Source organism: Plectropomus leopardus, chromosome 16 (genome assembly GCF_026936395.1).
Source record: "Plectropomus leopardus strain MGB_pleo_1.0 chromosome 16, ASM2693639v1, whole genome shotgun sequence".
NCBI lineage: Eukaryota > Metazoa > Chordata > Actinopteri > Perciformes > Serranidae > Plectropomus > Plectropomus leopardus.
The window spans coordinates 4,423,672-4,447,966 of record NC_142191.1 but is presented as its reverse complement, the minus strand read 5'-3'; the positions used below and the strand labels follow the sequence as shown (position 1 = coordinate 4,447,966).

Sequence of the window (24,295 nt, the reverse complement as noted above, 5' to 3'; positions counted from 1 at the left end):
ATAAGGAGTACATTAGAGGTGGAAGTATTAATAGAAAAAAAAGAAGAGATTTATCAGATAATGGAGACAAAAAAAAATCACAATTTTCAGACAATTTAAATGACTGCAGGTCAAGAATGTACACATTTTATGTTAAATTTTCGTTTCTGTGACCTTCAGAGCACTAGAAAGTAGCTGTGTGCCAACCAGCCCTAAAGCCCTTTAACTGTTTCCTCCCTGCCAGTGCGTCCTTGAAGGCACAGGCCTCAGCTTTTGCATAAATCACTTGTTAACTTTGCGGGATCAAAGGTCTCCTATGAGTTATCGCTGGAATTTGCCCGAGCGCTCAGTCAGTCAGAGGCAGGCGGACTGTGAGCCACCACTGTGTCAGCACTCCTCCTCCTCCACGTTTAACCTCCAGCTCTGCGAAAAAACAACCCCACAGACAACATGGACCACATCTATGACACGGTAGATGACGGGAGCGTGAACGAGGAGCGCCGCGATGGAGCTGGCAGCTCCGACCGAGAGCCCAAATGTGAGGACTCGGGTGAGGCGAAGGAGCAGCTGTACAGCGAGGTGCAGGTCCACGTCTCTGCAGAGGGAGAGCGGGACTACATGGACACCAGAGACAAGCAGAGCAGCTCGTCCTCTTCATCCAGCGATGATGAAGAGGAGAAAGCAGAGGATAAAGCAGAGGAAGAGGTTAAAGCAGAGGAAAGAGCAGAGGTGAGTGTGGAGCCAGTGGTGGAGGTGAAGGTGGAGGACGTGAACGGAGACGCACACGACTCATCCAGGCGCTCCTCGGCCTCCTCAGCATCCTCCGCCTCCCCCAAAGACCCGTGCGACGACCCGCCGGTCCAGCCGAGGGCACAGGAAGAGTATATCGGGGAAGATGGGATGTCGTACACGGTCCCTGATACTGACAGCACGCCGGAGGAGCCTGTCGACTACAGCCTGAAAACTCTGGAGAGTGTCACTCTGGATGAGAGCAGCGCTGCACCGGCTGACCCCAACCAGCCCGACATCTCTCTGTTCGTCAAGGTAAGAAACATATACAAAGTACATGTACTCAAGTACTGTGCTTTAGTAAAAAATTGAGGTATTTGCAGTATTTTCTTTTCATGCCACTTTGCACTTTTACTCCACAACATTTGAAGTAATGTAAAGTTACTTCTCAAATCAAGATTTCTGCATAAAAACCTAACAAGAGTTTATAAAACATGATGTCTTGTTATAAATTAAATAACCAGTTTATACAAGTACAGCTGAAATCAATGATCTGATTTTCAGAAAAGAAATTTGCAACTATTTCGATAAACACTAGTTTATCAAAACTAAACTAAGCCATTTCCGTTTTTGGATTTAGGGTTGTTTTTCTAGATTTTTAAGTTTTTCAGTATTTGTTCTTCTATTTTTATAAATGTGTTTTTGGGTGCTTCTTAAAACAGTTTTCATGGGGGGTTTAAATTATCAATTTAGGATGTTTTTTTAAAATTATTTTTCTAATAATTAAAAAAATAAATACATTTCTTTTCCATTTTAGGGTTTTTTTCTAATTTCTTTTTAATAACTTTGAGGTTTTAAAGTCGATTTTTCTCGTTTGTTCGTTTTTTTATTATTATTTTTCTGCATTGGGTACTTTTACTTTTCATACTCTATATACTTTTTCCTAATTATTCTTACTTATGCGATGGACCTTACTTACTTTTACTTAAGTAACATTTTCAGTGCAGGATTTTTACTTTTAACAGACTATTTTCACAGTGTGGTATTAGTACTTCACCTTAAGTAAAATAACTGGATATCTCTCCCACCGCTGCATATAGAGAATCAACCAGTCTGCAGGGTTCACCCAGGCCAAGCATCAGTTTGATTCAGTACCAGAAAAAACAGCTGAATTAATTTTTTTTTTTCACTTTTACTAGCAGTGTTGGCGCCGTCTTGTTTTGTGTTTCTTTCACTGTGTTGAAGGGTACTTTACATTTTTGGGATCGTCTTGCACAGCTCCTGTTTCGTTGGTGTTGGCGTTAAGCACCTGCAGTGGTGGCACTCAGTTATTTTACTAACAGCAACAGCAACAGTACCACACAGCAGAATTACTCTATTAAAAGTATGTAAAAAAAAAAGTAAGTATGTAAATACTCAAAGTATTTCATGCATTCAGGTCAAATGGGGCAAAAAGGCAGTTAAAATGGGACATTTATCTGAAGTGAAACCAGCGTGTTTTTAGGCTGCCAGGTGCCATAAAATGAGTTTGGTATTTTTATCACTTAAAAAAATATTAAAGATGACGCAGAGAGTCGATATCAGCCACAACAGTCCAGAATTACACACGTGTGAATTCACGCCCTGGGGATCAATAAAGTCTGCTCTTATCTTCACCTATGATGATAACGATCCATTTAGTTGTTGATTATATTTGGTATTAAGTTAAATCTACAAAGTAACTAACGACTAAAGTTGTCAGATAAATTTAAAGTAATAAATAGTACAATACTCTGCAGCAAAAATGTAAATACTCCAGTACATAAGCACTGGTACACATGGAGAACCAACACTGCAGAATTTCAATAATGGTAAAATAATCAGGATTGTTCTGTTAAGGGTTTTCTTCTTTATTTGTTGTATTCCTTTTTTATCTTTCTGATTATCAAAAAAATCATACGTTTCCATACATAATTTAATTGAATATACTTTTAGATTTTAAAAATACTTTGATTAAAAAGAAATCTGTAATATTATTTAATAATAATAATAAATACATAAAAAGTAACGTCACCAATAAATAACAGTAAACATATACAACAGAATAAGCAGCATGAATTCATAATTATATTAATATAATATTCATGTCCAAAAAGGAGTAGAGTAGGAAGAAGTAAACTGCTTTTCAAGTCCTGCCCATGTTCATATCTAATTTATCAATACTCAATCAATCTCATAAACCAACTTTGTACACCAGCGTCTAACCACACAACACAACTAAACCAGTGTTCATGATCCTTATGTATAATTAACAGCACTGTCCAATCAAAAACGTTAAAAGCAAAACCAACAAACAATATCACCATTAGCACGCTTTACGTTCTCTTCACAAAAATATTTTTTTTGTACATCGTTTTCTCTTCACCTAACCAAACAGAAAGTCAAAAAAACTTACGCTATTAATAAGAGACTGTTCTAAAACATTAGATTTAGTATAACACAGAAACATATCTGCCAAAGTTTTGATTTCAGTCCGAAATGTCAGTGATGTATTTGGATCAGAAGCTCAGTTAGTGACTTTAATCTGCGGGCCGCCTGATGTAATCATTAACTGGTTTATAGTACAGTCATAGAAACCAGAGGTGAACTGAGCAAATCCCACCGTGTGTTTTCCTGCCTCTCTGATAGAGCTGCTGCTCTGTGAGGGGGACTATCAGCACACGCAGGGGTCACTTTGCTGATTGGGCAACACAGATTCAAGGAGCTCTGTTTGGGTTCAACAAAGGCTCCAGGATGAGGAACAACAGCAATAATTTGTGCTAAATCTTACAATTGTCTTAGTGTTGTATCACACTGTAAGAACTGAAACGTTGATCTTATTTTAAAAGACTCTAGGAATCTGACTGCGATGAGAAACATCAGTAAATATAACTTAAGTTACCTTTACTATCTATGTGTTCCCTCATGGTTTCCTTAATTCTACAGACGAAACACAACTGTTCTTTATTTAAGTTTAAGAACTTAGAAAGAACAAATCAATTTAACTTGGCTTTTTTAATTCCCCTCTGCATTTTTTAGTTCCTTAATACCCAACGTTAAATTCATTTCAAATTTAATTGTATGTAATTAAATCTGTGACATTGTTGCTACTTAAAAATGACAAGTGAAATCAATTGGTTCCTTTTTAAGTTTCAGCAATTTAAGTAGAAGGTTAGCCTGACTTAACCCTTTGAAAGCCAGGAAAACTGGTGTTCCAAAATAATTCATCCAAAGTCTGATAAAACCTGAAACTTACACAAAGTAGTCTGTAGAAGTCTAAATAAGTCACTTTCCACCTCTGCAAATGTGGCTGTTTCAGACACTTTGGTCCTTTGAGGAGAAGCTGCGCTCTGTTTGTCTGTCTCACTGTGCTGCTGCCGGACAATCAGCTGTTTGATCTGCGATAATGAAATGCTGTGGCTATCAAACACTCAGCTGTTCTAGAGTCAAAGTCGTTCACTTTTTTACATGATTGTTCAACACTTCTGCCCTCCCTGTGTTTTGGCGTTAGATTTTCCTCGGTGTCATAACAGCGTGAGACAGAGCCCAAAAGCCTGAGACGCACTGCAGATGCGTGGGAGTTGGCAGCCCCGGTGGGGAAAGGATTAACAGAATTTTTAAATAACCGAAATACCCAACATGGGCAAGATTATGTCGGTTAAAGGTTCTGAATGGCGGTTTCAATTATTTTTCGATTAATTGCCCAGCACTACTCCTTTAAAAATATTGTTCTTAGTCTTACGTTTTATTACAACTTGGCCACGGGTCCGGATAGGACGAAGTTTGGTCCGGATCCAGTTGGTGATGTCTGGCCTAGAGGTAGGCTAAGTGATGAATCAGTGGTATGAGCGCTACTAATAGCTACCTCTTTGCATATTGGTCACACGCAATGACAGAGCGAGACTGTTTGTACAACTGCTCTAGTCGGAGCAGTTGGGCGTGCCGGAGCTGGCTGTCGGACATGTCTGCGCTGGAGTTGGACATATCCGCGCGTTGGAGCGGACTGTAGGACATGTCCGCATGTCAGTACAGATGAGTTGCAAACAAACAAAGTGCTACAGTCTGACCTGGATAATAATTCCTCTAAGTAATCCAAAGATATTATAATGGTGACATGGCCTCCAAAAACAGCGTTAGCCTTTAGCTTTGCCAATAACATAAGAACAACATAACGAATATCAATTGTTCTGACTATTTCCAGGAGAAAATGATCATTAAAAAAGGAGGAGGTTTTGTCTTTTTTTTGGTCAGTCATAAAAAATCTCACTCTGCTTTAAAATTTGTCCTTTCAGCTGATTTTCACCCACTTTCTTCACCATTGGAAACACTGGTGGGATTTATACAGATGCACTATCTTGATGTCATTATCTCATAATTATGATAGACACGGATCATAGTTCGCCCTGGAGTTGACAACATGCCTGACCCCTTCTCCGAATACCACCCCGCCCCTCTGTCCTATCCCGGTGATTTCCCAGCAGATTAATCTTCAACAAATCGCCATAAACCAAACCGAGCTGCACTATAAAAACAGGGAGGGGAGTCTGGAGATCGTCCGAGCTGAAAGCCTGCGTGGCTCCTCCCTGCTGTCTGTGATAAAGCAGAGTAGGCTATCACTACTATCACTAATAAGCATTTTTTAAACTTTTATATACTTATACTCTTTGATAACAAGCTGTTTATGACACTAACTGTACGGGATGCTTCACTGTAAAAGTCTGGATGGCCGTTTCACAGCTCCAGGGTTTGTTGTCACTAATTAAATGATTCACCAATAAGACAAAGCTTTTATTGATTACTGGGCTGTCACATTTGCTACGTGTGTGTCGACACAAGAGGAGAGTTCAAACACTCCTCTCCACCTCTGCTCCGGAAAGATACAAAGTGTCTGTTACTGTTTGATGTTTGGGTGAATCATTAGCCCAACAAGTCAGTGATTTGAGCTTCTTTTTGTCTCAAGAGGACACAAAAACTCCCAGGGTCATTTCTTCTAAAGCCTTAATGGTTTTATGATCATTGAGGATTTAGAAATCCTCACCAAAAACTTCAGTGTTCGAATTCAAGATCATTTTTTGAAGGTCTCGGTCTCTCCTCAGACTTGACCAGGGAGAAATTGGGATACTTTATAGACGCTTGGGTGAATTATTAGAAAGAAGAAAAAATATATTTTTTAAATAACATATTGGATGTCAATATATAACAACTCATTGGTCGATAACCTTTTCTAATAGATACATCCACTTTTTTCCACCTAATTTTACTAATCATATAATTTCTGTTGTTGTGGAGTTAACATCACATTATGAAAACTCTTTTGGTCATGACTCACCAGCAGATGGAGACATAAAATACAATGATTTTCAATGTGTGTAATATTCATTCATTGTGCAAAATAAGAAAAATACTTCAGTGTAGGTTGGATATTATGTACAGTTCACTTTGGCAATAGAAAATGATGTGTGTGTGTGTGTGTGTGTATGACATCAGCAGAAATCAGCATATTGGTCGATTCGATTCATTTTAAAGCTAATAAAGGCTGATACCTATGATGTGCTGATATTATCGTGCATCCCTGAAAATAACTGACAGTGCTGAGCCACTCCTTTAACATTTACATATATGTAGGAATTCAACAGGAATTATTTAATTTATGGGCAATAAGATTGTAATCAGTACAAAGAAAGCATTCTGTTTTTAAAATACCAAATGATGATTGAATCCTTTATTTTCTTACATCTTCTAGCCTCTAATAGTGTATGTAGATTTCAGAATTACGGAGACAAGAAGTTGCTGTTTTACCAGCTGTCCTGCATCAGACTATTTCTTGGCGTTTAGACGGAGCCATGCTAACTGCCCGTTTCCAGTCTTTATGCTACAGTGCATTCAGAAAGTATTCAGACCGCTTCTCTTTTTATTATGTTTCAGTCTCATGCTTAATTTGTTTAAAATATTTTTTTCCGTCCATATCAGAGCCCCATAAAGACAAAGCAGAATTGACTCAATATTTTGCAAAGTTTTGCATACCTGGATTTTGAGATCCTGTCGAGCTCTGTCAGGTTGGACGGAGACTGGCAGTGTGTGGCCATTTTCAGGTCTCTGAGAAGAAAAGAAAAACAAAGTCCGCTCACTAGATTTTCCCCGATAGATATTTAATATAATTATCATCCAAGAGAGAGAGACAGTGAGAAAAAAATACTAGAAAATAATTATTTAATTATAATCATATAATTTAAGTTAATTACATTTACATTTTTCGCACTTTTTCAAGCCATTCATTCGCTTTTTCAAATTTAATTATCATTATTATTCTTAAACCATTTATCCCCAATTTCACTGGTACTTTTTCACTAGTTTCTTGATAATTTCTGGATAATTTCTTCTTAAGTTGTCAGTTGACTTCTTCCCATGTTTTTAAAGGATATCTGCCCTTGTTTCAAAGGGTTAATAAACATAAAATCAGTGTCTCAGGTATATAAAGGTATATTTTGTAACTGAAAGACGACTGAATGAGCTCCACATCTGAAAATACTTTCAGCTCAGCTCATCATCATGTATTATTTTCATCCAGCGAGGTCTATTGATTCTGAAACTGTGATTAAAGCCTGTACAAATAAAACCTAAAATAATACGTTCAACAGCCTTTTGCCTCATAAACACTGATGATGAACTTCCGTAAGTGGCTCAGTAATTGGTTTGTGCTGCATGTTTGTGTGTCAGCCAGGAGAGGGGGCTGCTCTATAAATAGAAACTGTTTAAAAATCATCTCTCTTTTTCTGTTCTCATCTGACTTTCAAATTCACACAGGATGAGATGTTTAACTCTCGCGTAAATCTGCGAGCGCCACTTTCTGGCGTGTGTGCTGCTGGTGAAGATTTTTGGTGTCAGACCTGCTTTTATTTTTGTCGCCCTACATAGGCCATGTTTCTGTAAGCCAACGCCAATTCCTGCCTTAAAAACCAAAGCCAAGCATCAATAATTCACAGAGGAATCCTCTCCAGGTCTCCAGCTGGTGATCAAATATAACCTGCCTCATTCTGCCGCAGTCAAACACGCATGGGCATTAACCCCCGAACACCTGGATCAACAGCACTTTTCCTGTGCTGCATTCAGACACCTTTCATCACTTTTAATCCCCTGAAACCTCAAAAAACTGGTTTGATTTCTTTTAAAAACACAATGAGCAACTTAGCGAGAAATGCCCTGAACTGCAAAAAAAAAAAAAAAAGACAAGAAAAGTGTCTGAAAATGAGTTGGGTGGAATAATTATATACTATTAAAAAACAAGGGGAAAATGTCTGGGAGGGTATATATACGTATATTATATATGCTGTATACAGGAAAAAAGTATTTAAAATATATCTATTTTTTTTTCTTATTTTCAGGTAATGTTCCTGTAACCTTTACAATTTCTTTGCTAATTTGTCAGGCTGTTGCCTCTTACGGTACTCGTCATTTTCTTTCCATGCTTTTAAGAAACTTGTCCATCACATTATTTTTAGCACTTTATTAAGGAAACTTTTATCTTTTTAAATTTACTTTTTCCTTTTATTTGATTTTATCTCTTATTTTGAGGTAATTTTCTTGTAAATTTTACTAATATCTCATGCCATTTCTAATTATGTTGCTTGTCACCTTCTTCCCGTGATTTGGAGAAATCCAGTCAATTTGCTCATATCTCAAAGGGTGAAATATGAATTCTGCCGCTCAAAATACTGACAAAAAAGTGACACAAATATCAGCCTTTTGTGCAATTAATATTTGGGAATCCTCGAGAGCATTTTTAAAAATGTTATAACATGGCTGGAGAAAGTCAGGCTCATGTGACCTCGAAAAGAACTCGTCCGAAGACAAATAAGAAAGCGAGGGGGACAGTTTAGGAGAGGAGTCAGGTGATGGTGGTGGTGTGTGGTTTTAGAGGGCAGTTTGGTTGCAGCGGTGGGGAGAGAGGGATGGAGCTCCACCCCCTGGTATAGACTGACACCTGTTTTCCTCTTTGTGTCAGTGAGAGCTTGCTCTGCTCTCCATCTGTGTCTAAATCAGAGCGAGGGGCTCTACCTGCCACCTGGACACAAACACGAGACGACAGCTTTCTGCAGGACCAAAAAGGTGGAGGAAATCTTGAATCAGGGACTTAAAAGAGAAACCAAAAACTGCTTCTCAGGCAGAGTGAGGATACTCTTAAAGAAGATATTTGGGTTTTTCATCTTTTCTTCAGGAGGATGTAGACCTCAAAGGATAAGGATTGTAGTTTAAAAAAAAAAAATCAAGGTGACAGCCAGAAGCAGGCATCATGTCCACTAACAGTCAAGACAGAGACCCTGATATCGAGCTTTTTGTCAAGGTAAGACAGAGACAGAGCTATTATTGCAGTATTTTATGAAGTTTAATGGAATATAGAGGCAGTTTATGGGCAGGATTTCCAGTGTGGCTCCGCTGTGTGTTGTGGAAAGCTCGTGTAACTCAATAGTCGAGGTAGAGTTACAGTGGCACGCTGCTCTCTGTGTTGACCCGGGATTGTTGTGACAGTGATACCGAAGCTGCTCGCTGATGGTGGGAAGCTCGGATACATGCATTAACGGTGCACGGAGGGCTCGTTCTTTTTACTCACAATCCATTAAAATCTGCTCTTTTATATTCACTGACATTTCTGCAGGTGTTCACTGATCAACAGAGGCTCCACATTAAAACAGAGTGATAAAAGTGCCTCCGTCAGTAGATGCAGTCGTGTTGTTTTGTTCTCCGCATGAGATGCGTTCGAGGCCCTGTGGGGAATGTTAGAGGCAGATGAGTCTACCTGAGGCAGGTGAGGGGAAGGCAGGTGGAAAGGTTTGCGGTTGATGTGCTGCCTGGATGCACTGACCCAATTAGCCGGTGTGGAGGCCGATTTCAGCCAAACTAGCTCCCTGGAAACCAGTCAGTTCACTGACACTCTGCTCGTATCACAATGTTCCTCTGCTGTTTCAGTGCTTTAAACTCTTATTTCTAGGGAGAAAACTGCTGTAGCTCAATAAACTATGTTTTGTATTTTGGTACATTTAGTTCAATAAATGCTGTTCTTCATTAAAAACAAACTCAGTGAGATGTGTTAGATGCAGAGCCAGTCTGATGGATGCACATCGTACGGATTGACTTTTATAGTATCTGCAGACATTTTAGTTTTTTTACTTCATGCTGCATCTGAGCTGTACAACAGCAAATACGACGGTTAAAAAAAATAAATTAATAAAAAAAGGGTTGGGAAGGGTGTGATATCCAGAGAAAATAAACAAAAAATTTTTTTACTAGAACAAATTCACAATTTTAAGAGAAAAATCTTGAATAAATCTCTGAGATTGAAGTTTTAAATTTATTAACTCACAAATTTATGATTAAAAATAAAAATTAACTATTCTCAAAGGTTAAAGTAATACATTTCCGAAAACACAAGTTTACAAAACTAAAATTTGGATAAACTCAGAAACTAAGCTAAATTTATGATAAGTCACACATTTACAAGTAAAAAACAACTAAAAATGTATAAGAAAAAAACTTGAATTTTCTCCGAGATCAAAGTGGAAAATTCGCAAGAACAAACTCAAATTTATGAGAAAAAAACTTGAATATTCTCTAAGATTAAATTGGTAAATTTACTTTAAAAAAATCGCAAAATTAGAAGAAAAAAAACTAGATATTCTCAGAGATTATACATTTATAAATTTGCAGGAAAACCCCCCAAAAATTCTGCAAGATTAAAGTCACAAATTAATCAGAAAAAAAACCTTCAATGGCCCTTATATGCGATCACAGAGATGTGACCTCGATGAACAGACAGCTGTCCTACATGGCTACACATCATCTAATGACCTCAACGCTTCACAAATCTAGACTCTAACTGTACAATCAATTCATCATGAAACAAGATATTTGAGTAATTTTAGCATTTTATGGACTGTACAGCTGAATCGCTGTTTTTTATTCATCTGAACTCAAATTAAGAAGAGAGAGGATCTGTAGTCTAAACTCCAGTAATGAATAATCAGCACTGACAAAATCCTCAGTGAGTGGCATCTCATCTAACTGCATATTCTGTAAAGGCCAGTTTCCTTTATATTTGTGTATGTTTTTTATTTTCATTTTTAATATCAGACAGTAGGCTGCCTTCGTAATTTCCATGTGTCGTTGTCTTGCTCAGTAATATAATGACTTAACATTTCTTATCTTATCTGAAGACACAAAGATCAATTGAAAAATACTACACAGCCTGTAGAAAATGGTTATATAATGGTTTCTGTGGCTCTGGAGGTCAAGGTTTTCTCAGCTCGGACCGGGAGGCTCTGAATGTGTAACAGAAAGCCAAACAGGTCAATGATAACCAGGAGGCCATACACTGAAAAACATCGAATTGGTTGGTTGGACTGTGGGATACAGTATTTTTTGGGGCTTGACAAATAGTTGAGAATAAAAGTCAGGATATCTTAACATCAGGATATTCTTTTTTTAATTTCTCCCTTCAACCTTCTGAAAGTACAATAACGAATTGGTTTTTTTTTTTAAAGTTTCACTTCCCAGCGTTCATCTAAACATAAACCCTTAATCTTTCAAAAACTGAGCAATTTGGCTTTTTTTTCTTTTCTCAAAAACATGGGAAGAGGGCAATTAACAATTAAAGAAATGACCCAAAAATTATCAAGAAATTAGTAAAAAGTAAAAAAAAAAATAACTGAAAAGTATTTGGAAAACAAAAGAAAATACAAAAAAGGAAAGCTAAAAAAAACAACAAAAAGGACCAGTAAAAAGTGCTACAGAAAGTTCAAACTTTAAAATAAAATGCCCAAAAATGAGCAAGAAGTAAGTAAAAAGTTACAAGAAAATTATTGTAAAATATGCCAAAAAAAAAGAAAGACAAACAAAACAAGTACTTGAAAAAAAACATTTTTTTTTCCCTTTTATGTAACTTAATTTTAATAATACATTAAAAAAAATAAATAAAATCAATAGAACTATATTTTCTGGACTTTTCCTCCCTCTCTTTTTAAATTGACATCTAATAATCTATTCCACGTCATTTTAGGGTATTTTTTGTCACCTTTTACTGATTTTTCGCAGTTTGCTAGACATTTCTTGCCAAGTTGTTAATTCTATTTTTCACCTCTTTTTGAAAGAAATCAAACAAATGTTCTTGGGTTTCTGTGGTTGAAATGATTGTTAAAAATGTCTGAATGCAGCAAGAAACTGATGTTGATCCAGGTGTTAAAAGGTTAAACAACATATAAATTATTTTTACAGAGTAGTATACATGTGTAAGTATGTGATGGATCATATGAAGTAGCGTCGCCTCCAGAGGACCCCCCCCCCATCATCACATCTCTCAGCGGCTCCACGCGCTCGCGCTCCTTCTGCCCGCGGGCCCAGTTGTGTGTGACAGCTTTTGTCCTCCGTGTTCTAGATGTTGATTGGCTATTATCAGCGGCTGAGTATTGTGTTACGACCGTGCCGCTGAGCCCAGCCATAACAATACTCAGACAGAAGCATCACATGCGCTCAGGCTGCATGACAGCGGCGGGCATCAATGGCTGGCGTCCATACAGTCGGCTCAGCTACTTTTAGACTGACAGCTCTGTTTTCTGGTGTTTGCTGGGAGCTGAATGACAAAATGTTTTCCACTTCAGTGTGGAGAGGTGACTGCTGCAGTCACTTTCTTCTTAAATATCAGCTTTCTCAAGTAAAATTCATCTACTTGCTTCTTCATAAACAGTTAAATTCTAAATGATCAACCTCAGCTTTAATATTACACACACTCATATCGCTCTGCGCACAAAATGCGCTTTTCAAAATCAGGCTTTAAAAAATATTAAACATTAAAATTATTTCTACTCCCATTGATGTTTTTTTTTTTCTTTGGTGAACATCAGTCCTAAGCATAAATATCGAATATTAATAAATATTTCGGAATTTTAATCCATGAAATATGAGGTTTTTGTCATGATGCCACAATTGTTTTTAGATAAAAAAAAATAAATAATTTTTTTGGAATATTTATTTATTTCAAAGTATTTTTCTATTTTTCTATTTTTTGGATTAACACAGCCTGGGGTAAGTCATTAATTTGCAGCAACTTTGATTTTCTCCATATGCCAAATATGGACAAAATGACATCATCAGGTGGAAGACAGTAAAAATTACAAATTTCAAGGCAAAAGCCCAGAATGACACCCAAATAATGCAATGCATGTTTTTAAGCTTTGTTGGCTGTGGGATCAAAAAATGCTGTTTGAATGGGTCTCAATGGTGCATTTTTTGCACTCAACAGTATGAATGTAATATTTTGTTTACACAGACTTATTGTACGAGCTGAGCTGGAAAAGACTAAACAAAATTGCACAATCTTGGCTTAGTGTATGCCATATGCATGAACACAGCCAAAATATATAAAAGCAAAAAGAATGAAAAGCGGGTAAAACGCGGCCCCTAACACTCCCTAAAGGTCAATGGCATAAATGAAAAAAAGTATCTTCACAGTCAGATCTCTGTTGACCTCGAGGTCAGTGCCCTTATTTTGCTGAGAGTCGTGGAGCTCTCTGCAGGTCTGACTCGAACTCTTTGCTCCGTCGGCCAGTGAACCAGCTGATGGAACCACTATGTATAATTCAACTGGGCCAGTGGGTCAGGTGTCACTGCTGATGCTCCGCTGTGTATTTATATATATATGCCGACACACGATATCACCACGTGTACACGAGCGTACGACGACGCAGAGGAAGTGATTCTATCAGCAGTGTCACTGTTTAGGAGGAAAACTTGCAACCCCTATTTTTTAAAATGATTTAACAATTTATGAAAATTAATCTTTAAAATTAATTAATATTATAATGACTTTATGCAAAAATACGAATTACACAGACGTGACACAAAAGGAAAAATACCCTTTCAGCTTATTTTATAGGATTTGTAATTCTGGATTCACTGATGAGCTCAATAAAAAAACATTTGTTTAAATGCAAATTAATTATTAGGCCTAAGCGTCTGAGACTTCAGCCACAATGTTTTATAAACAGCCTTGGAATTAAAATCTAAGCTTTATATATGTATCAAAAGTAAGAATAAGGTTTAAAATCATAAAGGTCTTGGATCCAATAATTTGTCATACCATTAATATTTGTACTTGAATAAATGTACTTAGTTACATCAAACTAATGTTGTCATAAAAACATATATTTAACTATTTTTCAACTTTAGTCAGATTTTTAGGGGTAGAATTTGTAAAGTATTCTGAACTCAATACTAATTTCTAACATTTATATATATTCTAAGGCTGTCAAATGATTAATTTTTTAAAATTACAATTAATCACACTTTCTGCTCAAGAGACCCCTGTGAAATGGCCAAATTTTAGCCTAACTGAAGCGTTAATCCTACCCCTTATTGAAACTCCTCTAGTTTCATATGAATACAATATCATCATCACCCGAGCTTCAAAACTCAGCCCGGTACAGCCTCTTAAAGACAGAAATGTCAGCCAGCAATTAATGCGATTAAGAAAAAATTAACACATTAATTACTACTGACAGCCCTAATTATTTCTCATTACAATTCATAAATAATCTACAAAGTACAAACAACAATAGTTTTTAAGATTAAATAAAGTGCCAAAGTGCAAAAAAGTATCAAAACAGCTAACAGAAGGATCTCCCTGGACTCCCCTAAGAGGTCTGGGATAAGCCCCCAATATCCTAAAATCCTAGAAACACCCCTGCAAAACATGATGCTTTAACCTGACATGAATATGCTGCTTTTGTTATCTGCTCGCATCTGTATGAAGCATTTAGTGCACGCAGAATAACGTTTCCTGATTAGAATATGTTGGCAGAACCAGAGTTTACTTTTGGTTTGACTCGTTTCTTATCATTCATTTATATCAGAGATTTAATGTGTGTTTGTGGTGTGTTTACATTTACACAACCCATGACGCGTCTCTGAACAACCTTCCTGGTCAAATAAAAGTCAAAGATAACAGTCAGCTAAGTCCAATATGTATTTAATTATTAGCAGCAAGGTTGTTTTTAGAGAGAGACAAAGATTTTCCCAACAGCAGAAAGCTGGTTTAAAGCCGGACTGTGCAGGATTGTCCATTACTGCTGCAAACACACTCGCCCGTGAAGTGAGAGCAAAAGCAGACCCAAAATTTACTCTTGTTTAGTGTTCGCCTCACTATATTTGTGTTTTTTGGGTGCTGTGTCTTTTGAAGACCTCACCTGAGCGCTGTGGGGGACCGTGACCATTAATGTCCCAAACAAAGAGAACATAAGTAGAAAATAAGAAAATACAGGCTGAAGGCAGAGACTCTGCAGAAAAACACACCACCACACGCCGGGAATGTGTCAAAAGTGATGATTTAGAGATATTACTTCTGTTTGAGTCTATACGTGTTTTTTTAGCGAAAAGCCAGCGTCGTATATCTTCAACGAGTAGCGGGTGAATAATTTCATTACAATCATTTTGACAATTATTTTCTCGGTTAATTTTTGCGTCAATAAACCTTCCGAAAAAAGTGAACAGTGAGCCCGAGTAATGCCATCAGATGTCTAGTTTTGTCCAACCAACAGCCCAAACTCAAACTCAAAAGTAAGAGCACCAAATAAATGCAGCTGTATTGATGTCAGAAATGTGTTGACGTAAAGAAAAACTTCAGCCCCCAAATGACTGTAATTCACTCTGTGTAAAGTTAAATTCAGGAGAAAAATAAGGTTTTTTTGCATACTTTTGGTGAACAAAATATCCAAAAACTGAAAAAACTCTATGTCCCTGTTTAACCTCAAAACTATATTTAAACACAACTCATGCAGCATAAACCAAGTCTTACTTGTCCAGTCACATGCTCAGTGTTCTCGAAATACACGAGTGAAACTAATCTGTGCTTTCTCTTTTAAAGCCAAACTCCATTAACAAAAAACATAATTTTACCTCGCTGAACACAGGAGCTGCTGGTCTAACACTGCCTCAATAAATTATTTTGTTCATGTTATTGTCTGATTTGGGGTTTTAAAGGGTTAGTTCAGATTCACCAAAGTCACACAATAACACAAACTAACTAACTGATGGAGGCAGTTTTAAAACCAGCAGCTCCTGAGGTTCAGTGAGGTAAAATGATGTTTTTTGTTAATGGAGTCTGGCTTTAAAGAGAAAATAGATTAGTTTCACTTTTAGTTCAGTTCCCTGTCAAACATCAGTGTGTTTGTGAGGTACTGAGCGCATGTCGGGATAAATAAGACTTGGATTATACTGCTCAAGTTGTGTGGGAGTTTGTAAACTGATGTTTAGATCTAGTTTTGCTGTTGTTAAACATGGACCCACAAAATATCAATTCATCAAGAATTTTCTTTGTTTTTTCTTTGCAAGAAAAATGAACTTTTCTTCTCAAATTCAAAGTTACACAAAGTATTCCTTTAACTCTGGTACTTTTCCACGCTATAGCTGCTGCTGCACATCCACTCTATGTGCATGTTTTCTAGTGTACACTATATTTCCACTGTGTGTCATATTTCATCACTCTGACTTGTTTCCTGTCGTCTTGTTTGCGTGCAGGCGGGCAACGATGGAGAAAGCATTGGCAACTGTCCCTTCTCTCAGCGCCTCTTCATGATTCTCTGGCTCAAAGGAGTCGTCTTCAACGTCACCACCGTCGACCTCAAAAGGTAAAAAATGCATGCCTTCCAGCGCACGAATACACATTGAAACACGTCGTCCTGACAAACTTCTGTCTCTGTGTCCTCTGCAGAAAGCCGGCAGATCTGCACAATCTAGCTCCGGGGACACACCCTCCATTTTTGACCTTCAACGGAGAAGTCAAGACGGATATCAACAAGATCGAGGAGTTTCTGGAGGAAACGCTGTGTCCACCAAAGTAATGCAACTGGAAGGTTTTACAACACGTAGTTTACAGTATCGCTGACTGCACACACGCTGCTTTTGGCTGGATTTATTTGACTTCAGCGACACTGTTGAAAGGGCAGGAAACATTTTAGTGCAATAAAAGCCAATATGTGCTGTAGTTGATGAAGACTGATGTTGACCCTTAGGGACTGTTTGGCTTTTTTCACACGCTTTTCAGTCTTCATATTTTGATCATTTTGGATGTGTTCATGCATATATTATATATTTTGGCAAGATTATGTGTTTTTGTTTAATCTTGACATTTTCAGCTCAGCTCCTACAAAACGTCTAAAATACACTGTGGATACAAAATTATTACATTCATAATGTTAAGTGCAAAAAATGCACCATTGAAACCCATTCAAACTGCCATTTTTTATCCCACAGCCATCAAACATAAAAACATACACTGTTTTATTTCTTGGTGTCATTCTGGGCTTTTGCCTTGGAGTTTGGAATTTTTAGCATTTTTCACCTAATAATGTCATTGGTACCTTATTTGGCATATGGAAAAATATATGCTATTTCCACTTGGTGCACTGTCAGTCAGTGTCGCTGCCAAATCATCGACAAAAAAAAAAAATCTACGTAGCATGTTGTTAAAAAGAATTCATTTTTTAATGTTTTTTTATCTAAAAACATAGTAGCATCATAACAAAAACATGGCATTTAACGGGTTAAAATTATGAAAATTAATAAATATTTAATATTCATGATTAGGACTGATGTTGGTTAAAAAATTAACTAAATGAAAATAGAAAATCACATTATTGTATAACATTTTTAAAGCGCATTTTGTGCACAGAGCGACACGAGTGTGTGTAGAACTGAAGTGGCCCACTAAGGGTTAACTGATACAACTGTTTGTTGTTTATAGCTGTTATAAATCTTTTAAGAATGAGTATATATGTGTCTCAGGCCCATAAACAGTAACTATACATGCTTTCTTTAGCAGCAGCTTTTGTGTAATTTTTTTAAAAAAGACGACAGGTTTATTGTTTTTTTAATGTTTTTTTTGTTTTTGCCATTTACTTAGAAAATGAAAAAATCAAGAGGCGGTGTGTGTGCAGTTTTAGAGAAAACTGTCAGATCAACTAAATCTTTCTTTTATTGCCTGTAAAGTTTTTTGCATTATAAATGGACCTTAGTGTGAGAGAGCTTAAGGGGCGGGCGGCCAACTCGGTGTAACATGCATTCAGCCTGAGCCGAGCTCCAGTCCAGGTGTTAATGCTATCCAGATGCTTTGCGTCTCTGACTGCGTCTCCTGCCTCTGTCCCCCCCTCCCCCTTCTAACGTCTGCTCAGGTATCCCAAACTGGCCGCCAAGCAGAGAGAGTCGAACACAGCTGGAAACGACATCTTCGCCAAGTTCTCAGCCTACATCAAGAACACCAAACCAGAGGCCAACGCCGGTGGGCTGCTCGTTTTATGCCATTTACACACACACACACACACACACACACACACACACACACACACACAGAGCAGAAGAAAACATGACAGGCACTATTCTGTCTCTCCACTAGGGCGAGGCAGAGTCCACTGTTTGAGACTTGCTTTGACTGCATATATTTTGCTTTGCCGCCACCTAGTGAGCTTTTTACGACACACTTTGACTTTCCAACAATACTGTATTTTAGAAATATCAGCATCCTGATTGAGCAAAATCAGCCTAATATAAAATAAGAGCAAAAACAGTATTGATTCATCATCCTTAAGTGCTTACATACCTGATTTCCAACCTTTTGATAGCTAGACTGACATCAGTTTTCTTGTGCTGCATTCAGCCACCTTTCACAAGCTATTTAACCCCTTGAAACTTGAGTAAATTTGTTAGATTTCTTTCAAAAACATGGGGAGAAAGGCAATGACCACCTTTGTAGGAAAAATATCCCAAAAATAGCAGGAAATTAGTAAAAGGTTGCAAGAAATGTACCTAAAAGAAAATGATCCAAGAAAATAATGAAAAATGTCTGGATAACTAGATTTCTAATTACTTTTTAAATTTTATTTTAGAACTTTAGTCATTTTCTTGTTAGCTTTAGTTTTGGAGTTTTACCTAAAAATTAGGTTTAAAACAATGGGAGGATTATGCACATAAATTATACAATATACATACAAAGACAAGATACATACATATTCCCAAAAACACACAAAAAGATGCAAAACAACAATGACACGCAATACAACAACAAAAAAAAATCAAAATCACACAAAGTCTGTGTGGCTTGCTGCTGTGTAGGAGAGGAGGGTGGAGCCTTTTACATATTTACATACAATTCTCTCATAATCCATGCATGTAACCCAACTATTTGATGTAAATATAACCCTTTGTGCTTTCCATTATGTTTAAAATCTAATAATAGTTGTGGTGCATATAGCCATCTCATGTGGCTGTGCTCTAAAATTGTAACTTCTTTGCTGTCAGTCCAAAGCGAGAGTAAGAAAGTACTGAGTATAGATGTATACATAAATCCAAATAAATTTACCGGGAATTAGAATCCAATTATAAACATAATGTGGGCAGAGGTGCATTCTTAGAAACGCTTTGTATGCTGCACTGACCACAAAAATACAAAAAATGTTTAAACAAAGTTTAACTGATTCTTTAGCGTGGTATGAAAACCTCATGCCCATTTTTATTTAAGAGTAATATGTATGGGAATAACAAATATAACAGAATAATTAAATACAAACCACATTTTGTGGCTGCTATTATTCACCCTTTTTAAAAATCTCATTAAATGTAATTGATTCACTTATTTTCTTAGTTTTTTGTTGTTGTCTGCTCTTGTTTTACATTTTTTAAATACATTTGTCTTTATTGTAGGTCTTTGTGTTGTATTATTTTATTTTTATGACTTTTGAAACTGTTAAAACTAAAAACTTTTGACAAGAGTAATTGTACCCATGCTTGTTTGTGTTTTTGTGTTTAGTTCTAGAGAAAGGTTTGACGAAGGCCCTGAAGAAGCTGGATGATTACCTGAACAGCGTCCTGCCGGACGAGATCGACGCAGACAGCATGGAGGAGGAGAAGGGCTCCACCCGGTGCTTCCTCGACGGAAACGAGCTCACCCTCGCAGACTGCAACCTGCTGCCCAAACTGCACATAGTCAAGGTAAAGAGGGAGAAACATTCACTCATGTTAATAAGTTCTTTTATGTGGATTGTGAATGTATACTTGGATGTATACTTACTCAATTATAAAAAAAAAAGTAAACAGGACATGGTATCACAATTAACTATATATATATATATATATATATATATAAATATATATATATATATATATATAAATATATATATATATGAAATTATTGTCAAAGAATTCAGAAAGCAGTTTTAATGAAGTAGAAAATTCTGCTCATTTTTCTAAAAAAAAAAAAGTATAAAAAAATATAAAAGTATAAAAAGAAGTATCAAAATAAATCAAGTTTTTTTCAGAATTTTGAGAAAGTGATTTCACTATTTCAGAAAAAAACAGAACAGATTTTATTTTATTTTTTCTTATTATTTTATTTTCTCAAGGTAATGCATTGCACTGGCATTACAGAAAAAAATGACTGAAATATTGAAATATCTCCACGACTATTGAATGAAATGCCATGAAATTTGGTACAGACTGACTGATGTGAACCCTTGACCTTCACTTTAGCGCCACCTGCAGGTCAATAACCAGATAACTGCTAAACTGACAACTCACTGCATCTTTCTCCTTTCACATTTCCACATGGGAGATTTCAGGGGGGATACAAGTTTCTCAGTTGCAGAGGACTTTTTTGACAAAATTAAAGACATTTATACCACAAACTGATGCAGAAAATGCACAAACTGGTACATAAATATTCACCAGAATGCATGAAAATAAGTGTTTGATGCTCAAAATGTTCTGGCAGAGGAACTCTGCAGTCCTGTTTCATACCTGTCTGCCCCAGCGATGAACCAAAACCTAAACCCTTCTCACCTCTTTTGAGAGAGCAGTACATGAGGCAGGCTGAGAGAGAGCAGGGCATAAAAATGTGAAGTGAAGCAAATCACCTCTAAATACTACTGCACATAAAGAAATGGTAAAGTTATACGACTGCTTAGTGTCAGATTTTAAATATCTGTCAAGTTTGTCTTCAGTTCATAAAGTCACATCTTCTCTCTCAGGTTGTTGCTAAAAAGTACCGCAACTACGACATCCCCTCGGACATGTCGGGGGTGTGGCGGTACCTGAAGAACGCCTACACGCGTGACGAATTCACCAACACCTGCGCTGCCGACTCAGAGATCGAGATGGCCTACAAAGACGTGGCGAGGAGACTGGCCAAGTAACTCGCCAACCAACCCGAGCTCAGACAAAATAAACTAGAAACACAACACACAAGAAAAAGATCTCCTTTCAACAAATGTGACTGTCCGTTAGTCTTCTTCAGTGGTGTTTTTGACTGTAAGTCAAAGTAAACAGGTCAGATGTTGCAGATGTTATTGGGAGCTCTGGCTGCTTTACAGCTGTACATGTTGCAGTTACAGATATGGCAAAAGACTTAACTAACTTAAAGGAACAATCCACCCCAAAATCAAAAACACATATTTTACTTCTCACCTGTTGTGCTCTTTATCAGTCTAGATTGTTTTGGTGTGAGTTGCCGAGTGTTGGAGATATCAGCTATAGAGATACCGTCCGTCTCTCCAATTTAATGGAACTAGATGACACAAAAAAAAATCTAAAAACTCAACGTCTCTTTCCAGAAATCATTCCCCGGTTACTCAAGATAATCCACAGACCTTGTTGTGAGCAGTTTCATGTAGGAACTATTTTCTCTCTACCTAACTACATCCACATACTGTATCACTGCGTAGAGGGAAGCGTGCATCTACTGCCAGCTCAGCGAGCAGCACTGAGCCCGCCATCGTTTACATATCACGCTGTCACAAGCCTGAGTCCTGCATTGGGTCGTATGTCGATGGGTGAAGAAAACAACGTGGGTCAGTTGGTGGGTGTTGAATGGCAAATATATTAAAATAATAATTTTTAACGATGAATGATTTAATCCTGTGTTTGCTGACTTTGTGTCGGTTCTTGCTTTTGCATAATTTGGAATATAAGAGCCGCTTCACTCAGGTGTGCCACTAAAAGGCACGTTTACTCAGAAAATGCCATTTTAATGAATATTTTTTTGTATATTCTCACAGCAGCACATCATGACAGTTCATTTCATCTTAAATACAATATCTTAGTTCCACATGTACGAAATGTTCCAAAATGATCACTTTAAATGTGCTGCATAACCAAATTATATGAACAAGCCCTGGTTATTACGGGGTTTGCGGTTTTTGTGTCGGGTTGCAGAATCAATTTGTCATGTGTGGGTGACAAGTGTGGTACTGCACATTGCGTTTCTGGTTCATGAGCAGGTCTTAGACCACATTTAGATGAGAACCCCCAAACACTGTTGTCGTGTGAACAAAAGGCCAAACTGCAACAAAAGTGTAACGTTTCATGTATAGTTTAGTAGAGAGAAAATAGTTCCTACATGAAACTACTCACAACGAGGTCTGTGGATTATCGTGAGTAACCGGGTCATGATTTCTGGAAAGAGATATTGCTGATGAGTTATTTAAATTGATTTTTTTGCCGCTTTGAGCACCACAATCCGAGTGCCATTTAGATTTATTATATTGGAGAGAATGCAGACGTCTCAACAGCCAATATCCCCAACACTTGGCATCTCACACCAAAACTATCTAAATTCTTAAATAGCACTACAGCTAAGAGGAAAAATATGTATTTTTAATTTAAGGGTGAACTGTCCCTTCACTTCACAAACCACATTTATTTTTGCTGCTGTGAAACTTCTGACCGAACACTTTTACTCAAACATGATTGTGTCCCGTCTGTATTTATTTCTCATAACACAAAGCTCTCTTTCATACATAATCCGCCGGTCCGCACGGCCAAACATTTTACTAGCTGCTGATGTCAGGGTCGTTCACTTTATTTATTCCCAAACCCACAGAAGTCTAGTCTGACTCCAGTGTTTATTATCAAGTTTTGGCTCCCGCGGAGACACCTTGATTCATCCATGATTGATGCTCGCTGAATATGACCGTTCCAATCTGCAGATTCATTTTGACTCTTATTACTGTCTGTGTTGTAGTTGTTTTGTTTCCTTGAGCTTATCCTGATTCACTCCTGCTTCTGAAAGATTGATTTGAAGAAAGACTGATTTTAATAATGACTTTATATGATGTCAGTTCGATGGAACGAAATGTAGCTGATGAGGGCACTGATAGAACAAAGCTTGTTTCTGATTTCTTTGCATGAATCTGTTTTAAATTGTTTTGTTTTTTTAAAGATTCAGTGTGTAGGATTTAGGGGGATATTTTGTAGGAAATGGAATATAATCACCCGAAAATAGGAACTGTTATATTTCATTACCTCAGAAAAAGCTGATTATGTCTACATAGTGAGCGGGTCTTCATCTACGGAGATCTTTATCTTGCATCGCCGTGTTTCTACGGTGGCCCAGAATGCAATGGGTTATAATATTAATACTTTTTAACGGGACCAGAATTATCCATAGAGGTCTCCTCCTCTTCAAAACAAACAAACCAAGTTTCTTTGATGCTGTTTGGCATGTCAGAGATGGGCCGCTAGCCCAGCACCTGCTAATGTGTGCTCACTTTTTTGTCTGATAACTTTAGATCCAGACATTCAGGAGGTTTTTACCAGGAGCCGAATTATCCACAGAGGACTCTACCTCTCAAAAACAAACGGACCAGGTGATTTAAAGTGCTAGAAACATTTAATAAACACTGAATAAAGTGTTTTTCCAATGGGACGTGCTAACTATGGTGTCTGATGCAAAAAAAAAAAAAAAAAACAGCTGTGAATGTCCCTACCTAAAGCCAGTGTTTGGTTTGTCCATATAGGCAACTGTAGAAAAATTTCGTAGACGAGGACCTGCTCCCTATGTAAATATAAACAGCTCATTCTGAGGTAACGAAAATACATTGATTCTTATTTTCAGAAAACGTACTAATAATGTTATATTCCATTTCTGCCAGTATATCCCCATAAATCCTACACACTGGAGCATTTAAAGTACAATAAATCCTCATCTATGTGCCTTTATTTGGAAGTATCAAAAATCCATGCCAACGTCGCTGATGGACTCATTCTGAAAAATGAAATGCATCACAGCCGGAGCTGAGACATTTGTTCTGCCTCCAGCTATTAGTGTTCAGTCCAGGTATTGATTTTGTCTTAAGTTACACATGATATTATGAATGGAGAAAGTATTTATTTAGCTGCCCCCCAATCAGGCCTGATTAGCCATTAGCACTGCGATGAAAAGCGTCTTCCAGGCCGGGTCCACGATGGTCAGGAGCCCTCCGGCCCCCGTCATCACACACACATTTCCTCCGCTCTGAGGAGCCTATCAGCATCCAGAGGCTAAAGTTCAAAAGTTTCATTGTCCACGCAGAGGAGGATGGAAATTTGTCTCGGGGCTTATCGTCTTTGGCTTGGTGTCAGGCTGCAACTATAGCGAGACTTCCTTGAAGAACCATAAGGCTCTTGTGTGGTTTGGACAAACATATGATATGAAATTGGAGCATGATGACTGAGAGCCTTGCTCATTGCGAAGCTCTGCAAATAAAATAATATTTTCACA

General features: G+C 37.4%; 1 protein-coding gene across 2 annotated transcripts; it reads left to right on the top strand.

The window, feature by feature from the left end:
• The first annotated feature begins 311 nt into the window (after nt 1-311).
• clic5b (CLIC family member 5b) lies at nt 312-24,295 on the top strand. 2 transcript variants are annotated; one of them, XM_042503964.2, is made up of 6 exons: nt 312-1,023; nt 16,288-16,397; nt 16,481-16,606; nt 17,940-18,046; nt 19,571-19,752; nt 20,787-24,295. In XM_042503964.2, exons 1-6 carry the CDS (start codon nt 430-432, stop codon nt 20,949-20,951), a joined length of 1,284 nt encoding a protein of 427 aa, XP_042359898.1. In that variant the 5' UTR covers nt 312-429; the 3' UTR covers nt 20,952-24,295. The 2 variants fall into 2 exon arrangements, with proteins under 2 accessions (XP_042359898.1, XP_087946010.1); XM_088089884.1 differs by lacking the exon at nt 312-1,023 and adding an exon at nt 8,755-9,067.